The 18,315-nt window shown below is 38.3% G+C and overlaps 2 protein-coding genes across 2 annotated transcripts; one reads left to right on the top strand and one right to left on the bottom strand.

Annotated features, from left to right (window-relative positions):
- Window positions 1-6,629: 6,629 nt before the first annotated feature.
- On the bottom strand, window positions 6,630-12,065 carry LOC127622196 (zinc finger and BTB domain-containing protein 1-like). Its single transcript, XM_052096200.1, has 2 exons — window positions 11,891-12,065; window positions 6,630-10,505 (listed from the first exon to the last, which is right to left on the bottom strand). Exon 2 carries the CDS (start codon window positions 10,499-10,501, stop codon window positions 8,456-8,458), a length of 2,046 nt encoding a protein of 681 aa, XP_051952160.1. The 5' UTR covers window positions 10,502-10,505; window positions 11,891-12,065; the 3' UTR covers window positions 6,630-8,455.
- Window positions 12,066-12,630: 565 nt separating this feature from the next.
- Window positions 12,631-17,081, top strand: LOC127622199 (zinc finger and BTB domain-containing protein 25-like). Its single transcript, XM_052096205.1, has 3 exons — window positions 12,631-12,734; window positions 13,719-13,900; window positions 14,873-17,081. Exons 2-3 carry the CDS (start codon window positions 13,728-13,730, stop codon window positions 15,972-15,974), a joined length of 1,275 nt encoding a protein of 424 aa, XP_051952165.1. The 5' UTR covers window positions 12,631-12,734; window positions 13,719-13,727; the 3' UTR covers window positions 15,975-17,081.
- Window positions 17,082-18,315: the final 1,234 nt, after the last annotated feature.

Here is an 18,315-nt window from a genome sequence, read left to right on the forward strand (position 1 = left end):
TGTTGATTTAACATGGACAAAGGAGTAAGTGTAACATTACACTGTAATACCAATTACATGTGGAAAAGCCTAATATGTCATAATTGTACTGTGGTTTTCCTTATATGGCAGGTTAAGATCTGTCAAATAGCATGACTGAATAAACAAAAGTGGCTGCAATGCCTCTGACAAGTAATTAGGCAACTACAAAAGGACCAGGTGGCTGGGCAGTACTGTGAAGTACACCTTTAGGAGGGCCATGTATATAAACAATTGACTGGAGTGGGTGAAAGATGTGTTATGGAAAGAGTCTCCACTGAAGTCAGTGTGACCAGCTCCCATGAGTACCAGACACCCACTGACATGGCAAACAAACCTGCCTTAAAAGGACATCATGTAAACCAGACCAAATCAGAGGGGCATGAGGGAGAGGCACTGTAGGTCTATGATCCTTAGCAGATCTCTGTTGATTCAGAACATATAATTAAGGATAATGGACAAGAAGTTCAATTAGATGGGTGTAACGGAAAGAGCATGACTTCATGAGATGTCACAGATAATGACATTTTGGAGAAATGTAAATGTAGCTTAAGTCAACGTTGCTTTTGTTTGAGGATTAGGAATAGTAAAGCAAAAACCTTTAGTATTAACATTTATTATAATGAACAAATGCCTTTGATCCTGTTTCAACTTGGGACCATTCGTCTGTGATTCGTTTAGCATTATCGTGTCATCTTTAAAGTTCTTAAAGGAATAGTTTACCCAAAAATGAAAATTCTCTCATAATTTACTCTCATACCATCCCAGATGTGTATGACTTTCTTCTGCTGAGCACAAACAAATATTTTTAGAAGAATATTTCAACTCTATAGGTCTATACAATGCCAGTGAATGGGAACCAAAACTCTGAAGCTCCAAAAGCACATAAAGACAGCGTAAAAGTAATCCATAAGACTCCAGTGGTTAAATCCTGTCTTCAGAAGGGATATGATAAGTGTGGATGAGAAACAGATACAAATTACAATCCTTTTATTTATTTGTTTACCATAAATCTCCATTTCACTTTCTTCTTTTGTTTTTGGGGAATTGAATCCTTTGTGCATATTGCCACCTACTGGATAGGGAAGAGAATCTATAGTAAAAAAAAAAAAAGGATTTAAATATTTGGATTACCTCTTCTGATGGATTTAACCACTGGAGTCATATGGATTACTTTATGCTGCCTTTTTGGAGCTCATTTGTGTTCAGCAGAAGAAACAAAAGTCATACACGTCTGGGATGGCATGAGGGTGAGAATTCTGAGTTCATTTTTGGGTGCACTATCCCTTTAACACTGAACACTTTTTCTAAAGATAATCTGTGTTGTTGTATTTTATTAATTAAAATGGTAATAAAGTGATCTGAGAACACACAAACTATAAAAGCACAAACTATAATTTATTAAGAAGTAGAGTGCATTTTGACAATATAGAAGACACATTAAGCTTCTGAAATGGTCTCCTGAGGCATGAGTGCATAACCTGTTCAAAACCTGGTAAAGCAAGTTGTTCAAGCAAAGACATTGGTGAAACAGTGCCACCGAGTGGGTGAGGAAACACGTTGGCAGAAAACACGCAAGCTCGATGCTTTCTTCCCAGAGCCAGTGTGATTTGTGTTTCAGTAAACAAATAAGAAAAATAATATAAGCTAATTCCAAAAACATGTTTGGTCACACTGAGAAAAAACATAACACATTCATGCTTAAGAATTAAAAGGCATAGTTAAACGAATAGAAGAAAAAAAAAATAGGTGAAGGGCAACATATGTTAGAAATTAAATTATTGTGTAGACTACAGCTGGTTTCATTAAAGAAGATTTCCACAGTTCTAATCAAGAGGCTTTTATTAAACAGCCACTGAGGGACCGTTCACACTGAACTCGTTATGAGTCTTTCTATGCTTTTTACGTAAACATGCTTTAGACCCGTTCTAGCTGTGTTTATATGCGCCTTGAACAGAACTTCAACTGTTAAAAACGCGCAACGAGACATGCGCGTTCTGTTTTTTTTACGTGGCGCTGTGTCCGAACGGGATAATTACCTAATTACCCTTAGTCCAGTAATTACCGACTGAGAAAGTAAAGATCTTCTCCATGCTAAACTAATTTGGTTGGATAAATACAGTGTTTGCATGCGTCACAGTGATCGCCGCAAGTGGTTTCCAGGCATTCAGAGACTGTCTCCAAAACCACAAGCTCATTGGCTGCAAATGCTGTAAAGCTTTTAGGGTAAATTGAGACATTTAAAAGCTTTTAACCTTACATGAGAACAACCCAATTTGAGAGCTTGAGATAAATCTATGGTCTGTTTGTTCATTTGCACTGAGAATTATACCAAAATATCTAGGCTACAATGTGGGACTACAACCTTGGGCAGAATATTATGACAGAAATGTCTCCATCTAGAGGCGAGAGATGGCACTAACTGGTAAACAAACTTATAATAAACTGTAATATACAAACAAACAAAAAAAAGTAATATCATCATCTAGAGGCGAGAGATGGCACTAACTGGTAAACAAATTATAATAAACTGTAATAAACTTAAAAATAAAATAAAACGTTTATAATTAATGGTGTGTAAAGACTAAACGAACTATGACTCAAGTCTTACTACATGCAATTATATGATTGTACTTTCCCACAGACGAAAACGGAGTTCATGCATAATACTACTCATACTATTTCTGCCATAAATAGGTATGAAATAGTAAGAGTAGTATGGTAGTATGCCATTCCAAACTCAGCCCTGAGGTCATTGTTTGCTCCAACTTTGCAGCTCCATTTCAAAATAAAAGTTCTACTTTAACAAATTGAATACATCTCGAAAATGCTTAGGAGACAACAGGTAGTATTGTCAGTATCTTAAAGCAATAATAATTATGATAACTGTAAAGCTCAAAGCATAACAACAAATTATTAGATAAAGTAAAATTACATATTATTAAATTAATGAAATTTTATATTACATTTTAACAAGCATTCACTTAATAGTATGTCTTTGCAAATAAGTAAATGGGTCAGTTAAAGAACTACAGATACAGGATCAGGTAGAGAAAATCGTGCACAAATGTATCATTAACAAAAAGTGGCTGCAATTAACCTTAAATTAATTATTTAAATGAAAAGGGAAACATATAATCAAGCTATTGTGTTTGCCATGGTCATGGTAACCTCTTAATGTCGGGTGGGTCAAAAATGTCCCTCTTGCGTATTTATTTACATTTAATTTATGTTTAATGATTGTTTAAACTGAAATTGTAAACTAATATTGACATCCAATATATCATTTGAAAGATCTGGTTCTCAAGATTTGATATTTTGTAGAGACTTTGATGATTGCAAAGATACAACAATAAGATTTTATTAAATGTGTCAAGAGTGAAAATCAAACACGGAAAATGAAACCGGAAGTTCTTACCTTTATTGTCTTCCAGCCAAACACAGATGAGTCCTTCAAACTTCTGTATGCTTTTCATTGCAAGAGTCCAAACAATAAAATCCATTAGAGATTTTAGTCCAAAAATGTACAAATATGAAGAAATATTGATCAATCTGTCTTTGTTCAGCTTTTACATATTCAACACATGTTATCATTCATGTCCGTTCTCTGTGAAATCTTGCACTCTGTGTAGTGTTTCAGTAGTAAAACACCCAAACATGATATTTGGGAGGGTCTTACGAACAAAATGAGTCCTCCCTCAAATTTTCTGTGCAATTTTGATTTGGTAGTCACTCAAAATAGCCAAACAGGACAGTCGACAAGAGTCATGTAAATATTTGCGTCATCCATGTTTGTCTCTGGATAAAGCCGGCCAATGAAAATCTAGATCATTTTTTACTGATGGGTTGTATGAAAAGATGAAAACAATGATATGAGGGTTGTATATACACTCACCTAAAGGATTATTAGGAACACCATACTAATACTGTGTTTGACACCCTTTCGCCTTCAGAACTGCCTTAATTCTACGTGGCATTGATTCAGCAAGGTGCTGAAAGCATTCTTTAGAAATGTTGGCTCATATTGATAGGATAGCATCTTGCAGTTGATGGAGATTTGTGGGATGCACATCCAGGGCACGAAGCTCCCATTCCACCACATCCCAAAGATGCTCTATTGGGTTGAGATCTGGTGACTGTGGGGGCCATTTTAGTACGGTGAACTCACTGTCATGTTCAAGAAACCAATTTGAAATGATTCAAGCTTTGTGACATGGTGCATTATCCTGCTGGAAGTAGCCATCAGAGGATGGGTACATGGTGGCCATAAAGGGATGGACATGGTCAGAAACAATGCTCAGGTATGCCGTGGCATTTAAACGATGCCCAATTGGCACTAAGGGGCCTAAAGTGTGCCAAGAAAACATCCCCCACACCATTACACCACCACCACCAGCCTGCACAGTGGTAACAAGGCATGATGGATCCATGTTCTCATTCTGTTTACGCCAAATTCTGACTCTACCATCTGAATGTCTCAACAGAAATCGAGACTCATCAGACCAGGCAACATTTTTCCAGTCTTCAACTGTCCAATTTTGGTGAGCTCTTGCAAATTGTAGCCTCATTTTCCTATTTGTAGTGGAGATGAGTGGTACCCGGTGGGCTCTTCTGCTGTTGTAGCCCATCCGCCTCAAGGTTGTGCGTGTTGTGGCTTCACAAATGCTTTGCTGCATACCTCGGTTGTAACGAGTGGTTATTTCAGGCAAAGTTGCTCTTCTATCAGCTTGAATCAGTTGGCCCATTCTCCTCTGACCTCTAGCATCAACAAGGCATTTTCACCCACAGGACTGCCGCATACTGGATGTTTTTCCCTTTTCACACCATTCTTTGTAAACACTAGAAATGGTTGTGCGTGGCACCAACAACCATGCCACGCTCAAAATTACTTAAATCACCTTTCTTTCCCATTCTGACATTCAGTTTGGAGTTCAGGAGATTGTCTTGACCAGGACCACACCCCTAAATGCATTGAAGCAACTGCCATGTGATTGGTTGATTAGATAATTGCATTAATGAGAAATTGAACAGGTGTTCCTAATAATCCTTTAGGTGAGTGTATATCCCTGATGTCGATTCGCAAAGGATCGGAGTAGAAAACTATGGACTGTGTTCTTTTGTTTGTGCTTTTCGCACGGTGTGCAGTTATAGCGTGTTACAGCCATACTGTCGACAAAGAACTCTGGTTTTGGACCTGTGATCTGAACCACCCTCCTTTGCTTCAGTCACCATCACTGAGCATTTGGAGAACACATGCTCCCTAAGCATCCAGGGGGCTCGGACATGTTATTCAAGCTGAGATGAGCCACCCTCTCCAGCTTTACTCACCATGAGTTAGACCTCGAAGCACACTCGCTCCCAATGCATTGACTTCAGTCACCATCACCAAAGGACTGGAGGAACCACTCCTCCCGACTGCATTTTATTCAAACCCACTGTTCAACTGCACATCCAGGGGAATCAGGCATGCCATTCAACCCTAGGGGAGCCACACTCCTCGGCTTCAGTCACCATCACCAAAGGACTGGAGGAATTGCTCCTCCCAACTGCATTTTTTTTTATCAAACCCCCTGTTCAACTGCACATCCAAGGGGCACTTGCACGAACCACCCTCCCCTGCCTCGCTCACCGTGAGTTAGACCCCGGAGCACACGTGCTCCCAATGCATTGACTTTTCCAATTTCATTTTTTTTCCCCAACTGTTTTTCGTTCAATTTGCATTGGGATCAGGTGTGCTCCTGGCTTCACTGATGGTGATCTAGCTGGGGAGAGCAAGGCTCCTTGGCTTGAGGCAGTGGCTAAAGACCCTGGGTGAAAGTAAATTTGCATTTGTATGGGGAAAAATATAACAGCAACATCTTTATTGTATTTAAAAGTTTATGTACATCATAATGTGAAATAGTGCAATGTTTTTTTACATTGTTTATAAAATGCTTAAATATATATGGAATGCATAATAATATATTCCCAAATAATACAAAAATGATATCTTCATGTATATTTTGGTTTCTGTGAAATGTATTACATTGAAATATAAAAGAATGGTGTGTTTTAAACCACTTTGATAATTGGTTTATGGAGTTACTACAAGTGGCTTCAAAATCGTGACAGACCTTCATCAGACATGTGGCTTTAAATCAGATGTATTTAAAAAATTATAATAATATATATATATATATATATATATATATATATATATATATATATATATATATATAATATTTGCAGTCACTATTCAAAATATTTTAATAGCTCTAACTAATTTCTTAAACTACAATGATACATCAAACGAGCCCAAGTTTGTGTTTGTAGACAAAGGGTTCAAGAACTGCAAGAGTTTTACTTTGGGTATGTCGTTTTCAAGCTCATGCACAAAAAGAGGCCGGATGTAAAAGTAAAGGCCTAAAATATCCCGGATGGGTTTTGAGTGAACATTTGCATGGCAAATGTGGTGCTACCTTAATCCAACAGTGAGAGGGCTTTATTAAAGCAGCAGTCATCCTGTTGTCTGACAACATAAATGTCTGATAAAAGACAATAAGAATTTCTTTAGCACTCATGTTTGCAAAAATAGATCAGAATATCAAGTGTGTCACACAAATTAGCAGTATTTAAACATTTTTATTTTACATTTTTAAATCCAAGAACATATGAAACACTGAAGGAAAGTTTTAAAATAAGCTCAAAAACAATAATTGCATATATTACTTGCATGATGTTCCAGTCTCACATATATTTTTACCAGGTTCAGATCATCACATGATCCAAATACCAGTGCAAATGCTTGAGCTGTTAACAATTAATATTACTCATGGTTGCTTTGGTCCTTAATTACAACTCCAATTTAAGTTTTATAACAATAAAGATAACATGTAAACTGCATAAACTCCACTGTAACATTGTCTTTATATACTTTCACACGAAACATTACATGAACTTTTATATGCAAGCCTGAAAAGGTTAGTTTGCTTGGACAGGACGACTTGTTTTAAACAAAAGTGTTGAGTACTGTCCCAAATTAAGCCAGACTGCCTGTTCTTAATCGAGTCATTCTTTGTGTCTAGATTACTCTGCATGATCACATGACCTCATTGACAGTTTTCTTGGACCACAGCTCCAAATACAGTATCTGCTCACAGGCCAGAATCAATGTCACTTCAAAACAAACAAAACTCAAAACCAACCTGGCTATTTCATGGGAGATTTAAACACGATAACAATAGCTGAAGTGCTTGTTTATTAACACAGTAATACAATAAATTAACCTACACCCTTGTTCAAGCATTATATGGCATTTCCACATTCTCAGATTTCACATCAAGACTTTAATCAAGTTATTAATTCAAATGTTAAGACCTATTTTAAGCTTTAGATGGACCCTCTATTAAAAGCATTTTGATACAGCTTGATCGACCAGAATAGAAACGGTGTAGGCTAATGATAAGTACTGTGTAATATGTAATTCTTATTAGAAACAGATAGCTTGATTACAAACTTTCGTTAGATTTCGGAAGTTTGTTAGATGAAGAGTAGATGAAAATCTCTGGTATACTGATATAACTATACACAAATGTGACACTTGATTTCAAAGGAACTCTGTGTAAACTAAACTGGGGTTGAATTTAAAACAGTTTGCATAGATTCCTAGGTTTTGTATGTGTAATTGTTAAGCAGGTACAACTAGCTAAAAGCATCATCAGGAGTGTTATTCTCTGCTTTTTATCAAATGCAGTATTTTCTTTAGTGTTCTGGTAACAAGGGGTAATAGGACCAGTGTACTTTGCATAATCTATTCTCCATGAATATCTTAGTGCCTTAAGGGCAAATGAGTGTTGAAAATTATAGCCATTTAAGTAATGATACCAGAGCTACTTTAAATAATGCCAAATGAAAGTAGAATGGATAAAGACATCTGTGCTTGGACTTCTGTGTTTACTAGGAATATAAGAGCACCACCAATAATATAAAAAACAATGACCCCTTTGACAAATGTTCTCTTAAATACTAAGTTAAAATAAACTTTGATAGGCCAATGTGGACCATTATTAAATCTTTATGAAAATAATTATTTAATAGATGGACTAATTCTATCTCTTGCAATGAGAGATGTCAATCTATTTGTTATGAGCCAGATTCATAACTGCAGATAAAGCATTGACCTATATAATATTTTCAACTGCAACACCAGTGATAGTGTCAAGGCTTTATCTTGATATTTATCTCTATATATAATATCTCATATGAAACTGAGGACAAAAGTTTGATGCACTATAAACACACCAAAAAAATAGAGCAACACATCTAGAATTGCATACACAAAGAAAGTGCAGTTTTAAAGATTAGAATTGGTGTCTAAGTGCATAGATTCTATCTCACATTTACAGTATGGCTTATTTCAAAGATTAATTTGCAGAGTGTATGTTGTTAACTCTGCCTCTCATTGTCTCTTGGTGTGTTTGGAGTTGTAGTGGCTCCGCATGTCTTTGCGGAGGCGGAATTTCTCTCCACACACACCACAGATATACAGATGTACATCCATGTGTTTCTCCAGGAGCTCACCGCTGGGGAAAATCATGAAACAGACCTGGCAGATAGTCTCTCCGGCTGACAGGTGAGAGATCATGTGTCGCACATGATCATGTTTGAGGAAGGTACCCTGGTCACACACAGGGCAGACATATCGTGCCATTCCTTTGTGCATGTCAGTATGCAGCCGAAGCTGTCGCTCACGCAGAAACTGCTTACCGCAGGTTTGACAGGTAAACTGCTTCTCCTTGGTGTGCACGGTGTAGTGCTCCCGTAGGTGACACCTCTGGTAAAAACCTTTACCGCAAATGGCACAGAAATGCTTGCGCCGATGGTCGGGCTCACCACCGTCGTCTAACAGGACAGGCCGGAAAGGTTCCTGTTCAGGACAAGCCAATGTGTGCTCAACAGCAAGACTCTCACTTTCAAATATCAAACCACAGAGAGGACAGCGAAAGCTCATGCCAGTCCCTTCCAGTAAGCCCTCTTCCATAGCCTCGCCATCTTCAAGCAGAGGTGAATCCTCACCTGGGGAGTCATTCTCAAGTCCCTGGGGCTCACCACAGCGCTCGGCATGCTCCTGCAGCTGCCTGCCTTTAATGAGCACTTGGCCGCACCTTCCACAGGCGCAGATATGTCCCATGTGGCTGGAGATGTAATGAGCAGACTGATCCTCCTCTGTCAGCAGGACTCCACACAATTCACACGGAATACAAATGCCATCTTTCTTTTCTTCCTTGATCCTGTGCACTTTTGCGTCTGTGTCTAACCCTCTCCTTTTACCATCCAAAGCATGGGTGGTACCATCCATGGCAGATCCACCAGCCTCTTCCTCGCTATCAAATTTAATCTGATCTGCAACACTATCTCTGTATGCCCTGCTACGAACTTTGCAGCTCCCTACATTATGATTTCCTACCTTTACTACTTTTATTGTTTCTAAGCCTGTCTCGGAATCATCATCTCGTTCCACTTTAATGGTTATATTCCTGGAGAAAGTAGCTTCATTGTCCACGCCAGTGGAGACAGACCTGATCACAGTCTCTGTGTCAGGCTTGTAGTCTGGCCAGTCATCTTCCCGTTTGCAAACTGTTCTGTGTTCATCTGTCCCCTCTGAGGTTGAACTCTCTGCTTTGCCAGTGTCACAATAAACCTCTTTACTGACTTTGGGTGCCTGGAAAGCTTTGCGATTGGTGCATGTGAGGATATGTTCAATGAGCAGCTTTTCACAGCTGAAGACAAAGCCGCAATCATCACATGTGTAAGTGCGACCAAACCGAGGACGTTCTTTCATAGCAGAGCTTCGGACCGGAGTCCTCTTCCTCAAGTCACATGGCTGGTCTACAACGGTCTCCGAGTGTGGTGGAGGGTGTGGTATGACCACATCTTCAGCAGGCCTGACAGTTGAGATGTTAATGTTCTGACGAGTAGTTGTGGTTGAAGCCGTGGGAGCATGCTCAGTCTCAACAGGGCTAGGCCTTGGCTGCTCAAACATTCGAACACCAAACATCATCTTACCTCCCACTACACTGGATGAGGATGAGGAGCTAGATGATGAAGAGGATGACGCAGAGGACGAAGGAGTCAGATTGGATGTCCGGATGTCTCTGAGGTCCTCAAGTGAGTCAGGGATGTAGTACATTTGTAGGTAGGCCATGGATGATTTCAGCTCCTCAAACTCATAGTGATCCACAGCAATGCGACCAAGGTACATAAGTTGCAGGATGAGATCAAAGCACTCTGCGCTGATTTGCATGTTGCTGAGATCAAACCGTGCTGTTGCCTGCTGGTCCCTGATGAACATCATTCTAAAGTACGAGCTGCAGGCTGCCAGCACAGCCTTATGAGCCCTGAAGTAAATGTCCCCTATGGCAATACAGCAGTCACAGAGGAAACCCCACTCCCTTTGGTTGTTGAGCTGCTGCAGGACATGCTCGCTGTGGCTTGGCCGTGCCATTACCCTGTGCAGAATCGTCAAGAAAAATAATTGTGCATCAGCAAAACTCAAGTTTGTAGAAACCTTATCACATTATCATGACAGAACTTGAAGCATAATGTTGATTAACACAAAAATAAATTTCCACTCATCCCACTTTAAAAAAAAAAGAAGAAAAAAGTCTAAGTTATAGCGTGGCAATTACAATTGAAGTGAATGGAGCCAATTTTATGGAAGGTTTAAAAGGCAGAAATGTGAAGCTTTTAATTTTATAAAAGCAATTACATACATTCTTATAAAACTATTTTTTGAATTGTATGTTTGTTTAAAACTTTGTTTTTTGTAATGAACTACTGTTCTAGGCGGATAAACTTCTAGGCCCTTGTCACAGATGTTACGTTGTCATAGCAACGAAGTTGTAAATGTATATATAACATTACATAGAAAAGGTTAGTAGGCGATTTTATCACACAAATGATGTTAACATGCATATTGTTTACATCTTGTGGCTATACTTTTGAAACTGACTGGCCCCATTCACTTCCATTGTAAGTGCCTTACTGGAATCCAGATGTTTTGCTTTTTTAAAGAAAAAAAGGGAAAGTCTAAATACGTTTTTGTGGTAATCAACATTATGCCATATATGTGAGACTGAGCTTGACTACGTTTTGAACACCTGATATTCCTTTAAATTAATAAGCCATGTCCATTTAACTCTATGGAACAGCATATCAATATATAACATTGAAAATATGTATAAGTTATTTATCTATTATTTGACTACTATATTTTAATTTCATAGGCATGATTTTTGGTTCATATTGAAAATTATATGAATAAATAATATGTCTTATATTGTGCGTTGCACTGTATAGCAACTAAAAATGTAAAATTCTACACAATTGGGGCAAAATTATTTCATAAATAATAATTCTACAGTCTACACTGGGATATCACGTTTCTGTGCAAATTTGTATTTTACAATTGAGCATATCATGAAAACACGTCTTGGGAGAAGAAGATCAAACACAAGGATTAAGAGTTGGTTTGAAGCAAACATAAAGCCACACGGAGAGGTTCACATCCCGCCCACGCGTTCTCATTGGCCTATTTCGGAGACAGAATCTTGCGGGCGTTGTGGCTGTCAATCACACCGCACTTAAAAGTAAAATCAAACTATATGAACAACTACGAACTACATATCCGGTCATACGATTAACAAGATTCACAATAGAAAGATTTAAAAGGATCTGCTATCGAGAGACGCCAGAATACAATGTATCTGACCATAGTAGTAGGGAAATCTCTCACGCAAGCATGCAGTGCCACCCCCTCGCAGCTTCCCGCACATACGCGTCACATTTCAGCAGTTCATGTTTACACGCAAAAGACACAAAAGAAAATACTCACCGACGGTAATGGGCGCTAACTTGTAGCGAACAAAAACTGCGAGTTAAAACACAGATAGAAGAAGTTCCACGTCGTTTGCTTTCGTCCAAGCAAAAACTTGGGAAGAGAAAAGCTAATCTCGATGGCGAAACCCCTTCTGCAGCGCGGATGAAAGAACTTCCGCACAGCCGCTCTGCGCGAGCTCTATCACCGCACTGAGATCCGGCCCCGCTCACGCAAATCCAGCCCGCCCCAGCACGCGCAGCACAGTGAAAATGCAACCAAACCATGTATGAAAATGTGCTTTTCGGGACGAGTCCTCCTGTGGTTACCCGAATACACGTTAATAATACAACAATTGGCCTCTACAAAGTAAAAGGATGGGGAAATATTTTTGTTGAAAAAAAAAAAAAATCTCTTTGGAGCACCTGAGATCCTAAAAGATGGTCTGTTAGACGGTTTATTTCACAGATGCCTATGCTGTCTCGTGCATGCAAGTGCTCATTGGTTTCACCCATTTTAGGTAGTAAGTTTACCACTACAGTAGTCAAATATCATTAATAGCCTACCGTGAATGAGACATTCATCATAAAATAATAACAACAATAACCGAGCGAGTATATACATATAAAATAAAAGCATCTGCTTTTTATTATTATTATTATTATTATTATTATTATTATTTGTGTAATTTTGTTTTAACGATTTTCAGTAGGTGTGCGCCTGGATCGGCCAATGTACAGTATGGTCACGTGACGGATAACAAGCTTAAGCCGTCAATCGCATAGGAAGAACCGTGAGACCATAAGAGAATTTTCCTGCTGCAACAAATACGAAATTATTATCCGTTTGTCTCATATAGTTGGTAAGAATGCATTTTTTAGGACCGTATGAATATATTATATGTGTGCTTTGATTCATGCATGTTTTGTTTACCAAGGTGCATGAAAACGTACACCGTTTCTTCGACAACACTTGATCTGTGTAGTCAATTATTACGATTCTGTCGCGGACAAATCTGATGAAAGCCAGACAAACAGATGACAAAAGCATGTTATCAATTGCGCCTCCACAATATTGTTTGAACTATCCATTCATTCAATAATTCCTTTTTTTCCCAAGCGAACAATTGCTGTTTCTAAATGCCCTTTTGTGTAATGATTTTAGGAATCAGGTATTGTCTGGTCAGGTTTAAACGCAAAGACTTAAAATGTTGCTCTGTAAACAGTCAATACAAGCCAGACATTGCGACATTACGAATAGTATAATTTATCAAAACAATAACATACAACACTTTAGAACAAGTTACAATTTAAGAAGTGTACCGCTTAAAACAATTATTAAGATATTGTGAAATGTCCGCATAATGTATTTGTATGAGCAATGTAAGATTGGTATTTACAGACGCATTGTCACAGAATACGTCACTGTAAAAATCATAATCCTATGCAGATGTAAACATCTGGTTTATGTCTCAAAATTGTTTACATGTTATTACCATTTTAACCAATAGAGGTCGCCAGTTACCGTCACAATAGCAGTGAGGACTAATTAAAGGGATAGTTTACCCAAAATTTCACTCACCTTCATGTTGTCCTGAACCACAATGACTTTCTTTCTTCTGTGGAAAACAAAATGAGATGCTAGACAGAATGTTCACCTCATGTTTTTTGTTTTGTTTGTACACATTCAATGAAAGTATTTTGAGAGAAATATTCCTTTAATACATGTTGAAATAATGCTATAATATTACATAGTATCATAATACATCCTGGAGAGAGTAGGTTTCTAAGTTTAGGTTGTGCATTATTTTGTTGACATTAATTGCATTCTGTGTATGTGGGCATAGGAGGTTGTGATGGATGTGTCTGCCCATAGTCTATTCCTCCTGCAGCAGCTGAACGTCCAAAGGGAGTTTGGCTTTCTGTGTGACTGCACTGTTGCCATTGGCAACGTATACTTCAAGGCTCATCGTGCAGTCCTCGCTGCGTTCTCAAACTACTTCAAAATGATCTTTATCCATCAGTCCAGGTTAGCAAAATCTCCCCCTTGGAATGTCCATTATAATTTATCCAACATATTGGTATGTATGCTTTACATATACATAAGATAATCAAAGAAGCATGTGGAGGAAGAATGCTTGATTTAAAATGTTAACCCATTTATCTTTCCTCAGCTAAGTGGGCACATGTATTTTACTCCTTGAATAGCCCAATGAAATCAACTGCATGCCTTTTCTTATAAAAAATAAATACAACTAAAAAGTTAGTGAAAGTATGTGCTTTATTCTGGGACACAATTGTCACAGGTGGAAAATTACAGAGAACATTGTAAAAATAATTTCATATTTTTTACTAACAGGCAATTGTGGGGGGTGGGGGGAGTAATGATAAACCAAGAATAAATGCATATTTCTTTTAAATTTTTCATTAATTGTAACTACTTTGAAATCTGCCATTTTATAATTGAGCTATTGGTCAAAATTGTGTCCGCTTATATTTTTACCCGTGAGCATGATTTATAGAGAAATCAAGAGAAATCATATTATTAAATCAATAATAGACACTTTAATAATATATGCACCTGGTAGTTGTATGTGCATTATGACATTTTCTTGTTTCCTTTAATGGAGCTTTGACACAGACCTCATCTTTCAGATGCTCAGATGGCTCTGGTCATGTGATTATTTGCACCTGTAATGTAAAAATAAAATCAAGACAGTCTGCAATTTCATTTATAGTTGACAACTTTGTGTAAAACATGCCAACTACTCTTTGTAGTCCCTTCAAATAAAATAAAAAAAATGTTGGTCACAAATGTAACCGGTGGGATTAATGCATTAAAATCCTCATTCTAGTACTAATTTGACTCATAGTTTTGGCATTTTAATAAAGGCACCAGATATAGCCGGAATGACAATTACTAAATGCATTATTGCATACTGTATATTATAAATTGCTTGCTGTAATTCAAATTACCTTTCTGGTTCTCTTTTGTTTTCAGTGAGTGTATCAAGATCCAGCCCACAGATATTCAACCAGATGTCTTCAGCTACCTGTTACACATAATGTATACTGGCATGGGTCCCAAACAACCTGTAGACCAGAGCAGACTTCAGGAGGGCATCAAGTTCCTTCATGCATACCAGCTCTGCCGTAAAATAGGTGAGGGTGGCCTTGATGCATCCTCTGACCCCAATCGTATGTCCAACCTATATGGTATACAGATCTCTTCACAGCTAGCCAATAAAGAGAACTCAGGCTTGAAGGCTGGTGGTTCACGGGACCCTGATGACGGGCGCTCCAGTACAAAGGCTGATCGCACACACGGACGATTAACACTCGCTGTAGGGCTAGAGGGCGCGTCTGAGCGGCAGCCTCAAAGCTTCTGCGCCGTATCCTCAGTGGCCTCCTGGGATGACACTGACATCTCTGCACAGATTAAGCAGGAGAGGATAGAGGAGGAAGAACATCAACAGGAAGGCGAGAAGGAGCCTTGCTCTCTCTCCCCAACCCAGGTGAGCCCCTGCCAAGCAGTTCTATTCAAGAATGACACTCTAGCACTTTTGTGTCCCCGGTGTGGTGAACGCTGTCTGTCACCCGAAGGCCTACAAGAGCACCTTTTTACCCACGCAGCCTGTGCCATCGAGCCTAGCAGTCTGATGGAGGGCTCTTCAGAGGACAAAACAGGGGAGCATAAGGAGCATGTGAACACTGGTAGTTTGGAGGAGGCCCTACGGCACAGCCAGGCCCTGGCAGAAGAGCTGGCTGTAGAACTTAGGCGAGGTGACGGGACTGGAAGAAGCGCCAGTCCGTTGGCAGCCTTGAAACGAAAGAGAAAGATGGCCTGTGCCGTTTGCAACCTAGGCTTTTCCCAGAAGAGCCAGCTGCAGGAGCACATGTTCGCCCATGTGGGCAAGCCATTACGATACCACCGCTACAGTCGTTTCTGTGGGCAGCTACTCCATGGTTACGAGGTCCAGCCAGAAATTACAGCAGCCACGGGAGAGGAAGTAGGCAAGGACACTCAGGATAATGGCAGTTCCTGCTACTCACTGGACTCTGAGGTCTCTCAGGAGAGTGTAGACGCAGTGACTGTGGAATGATGTGTGGTTATGTAGTCTTTGACTTAAATCTATACAACCACTGTCTGTTAATTAATTTTGTTTTCTGCCTCAGCATTAATACGCTTATGTCCTGTCTCAAAAGTCCTTATCAGTATGTTATACAATACATACAAGAATTTTGTTTAAGACTTAGTGTTGATGATTGTAGTATTGATGTCTAATGATGTTGTTGACTCTTGGATGACTGAACACTGTTGGATTTCTATGACAGGTATTGCAGATATATAATATACTCAAAGAAAGTGTTAAATTGACAAGCATGTGCAAATGAAACTCAATCAGCACTGAATATAAAATGCCACTCAATGAATGACCACAATCATAATATTTGTTTTAGAGGTCATCTTAAGCTTATTATGTAACTATGTCTCTATTTTTTTCAGTTGTGGTCTATTGATTGAAATTGACTGAGCAGATATTCTAAATGATTCCTTCTCTATAAATCGAGATCAATTTTCTTCAAAACTGGTTCAGTGCCTTAGAATATTTTGCCAAACATAGTAAGCACTTAAACTATTGTTTAGCCAGTTGAACTAAATCCAGAGGTTCTATTTCATTTTTCAAGTAAACATACATTTAAACAGTGCCTATTTTTTGCAAAGTTGTCCAAGACGTCTACACAATCAGAGTAATCTGTATTAAGAATGTGTGCACGCGGTGCTTTTCTAAAAGTATTTTGATATGTTAAAATACTTTCAAGATTATATTGTGTACGAAATGTAAAGTACAAACCAACTTTGCTAGAAAAATTACTATATAAACTGGGACAGTGTAGAATTACAAAAATGGGAAATTGCTATACTGTTATTGTCAAACGCAACACCTCTAGACAGATAAAGCCTGAAGCACCTGATCTGAGACATATGAAAAAATCACATGATTCTTCAACTTTAAGACATCATGGATGGTATACATGGTTTCCTTTGTGCTGTATTTGAACTGTCTAAACACCAGTCTTTGCAGTTATATTTATTGAATACTCAAACTGAGGATGGTGTACTGTGATGAGTATTTAAAATCCGCGAAACTTGCATTTGTGTTATTTGTGTGATGTGTAGTGCATTCAAACTGTCCCTTTTCAATTTAATTCATCATCAGCACTCAGTGCCATTGTGTGATACTGTGTTCTGGTTATTTTTTTAAATAAATGGCGCATTGAATAAACAGCGCATTTATAATGCATCTATGTGTACATTGTCATTGTTACAGTGGCACTGACTTTACCTGACTTAAAGGGATAGTTCACCCAAAAATTACAATTCTCATAATTTTATCTCATCTTTTCCTCACCCACACCTATCATATTGCTTCTGAAGAAATGGATTTAACCACTGGACTCCATGTGGATTCCTTTTATGTTTCCTTTATGTGGTTTTTGGAGCTACAATGTGCTGTTCACCATTCCCTTGCATTGTATGGACCTACAGAGCTGAGATATTCTTCTAAAAATCTTTGTTTGTGTTCTGCAGAAGAAAGATGGGATGGAATGAAGGTTTCAATGATTAGATTATTTTAATTTTGGGGTGAACTATCCCTTTAACTAGTGTATTGTAGTAACAACTTAGTACCACAAGAGAGTAGCATGTAGACACAAAAATATTTTACACGACTTCCCTTCCACCAATTCTGTGAAATCTTTGTGTCTCTTTGAGAGAAGCTCCCAAGCTCTTGTACAGTAGTCAGTGACTTAGTATTGTGTATAACAATTGCACTGCATGCTTCAGTTAGGGCCTCATTTAAATATGTATTGAAAAACTGATGCACACACCTGGGCTCTCAGACCACTTATTTACATAAAAACGTTGCCTTAAATGTAGAATGCACTTTACCCCCCTTAATTGCACAATGTGGATCTAAAAAGATGCTTATTCTTTATAAACCTACTTAATTTTTTAAGGAAAATGAATATAATGATAATGTTATTTGTAATTTACATTTTATACATTTTATTTGCAGACTGTCTTGATTTTATTTACAACCCTGAAGAGTTTCACACACAATGAAAACGAGAAGATTGTATAACAGAAATATGGGCAATTTCCATGTTTGTTGGTAAAATATGAAATATCTCAACAACTCTGCCCACACAAACACAGATACAGTATAGTGGACTGGGGTAATTTTTTTATACAGAAAAACTAATTATAATCTTGAAAAACCTATACTGTATGACAATATATTTCTATGTTATTCTCTGTCTCTATAATTGTTGTCTGAAGTAGTGGAAGGTACTGACAAAAGAAAATTTACAGATTCAAACACACTAATGTGTGGTCCTAGAGCTTTTGAGGACTGTCCCTGTAATGGGTATGATGTCATT

Source organism: Xyrauchen texanus, chromosome 28, assembly GCF_025860055.1.
Source record: "Xyrauchen texanus isolate HMW12.3.18 chromosome 28, RBS_HiC_50CHRs, whole genome shotgun sequence".
NCBI classification, from domain to species: domain Eukaryota; kingdom Metazoa; phylum Chordata; class Actinopteri; order Cypriniformes; family Catostomidae; genus Xyrauchen; species Xyrauchen texanus.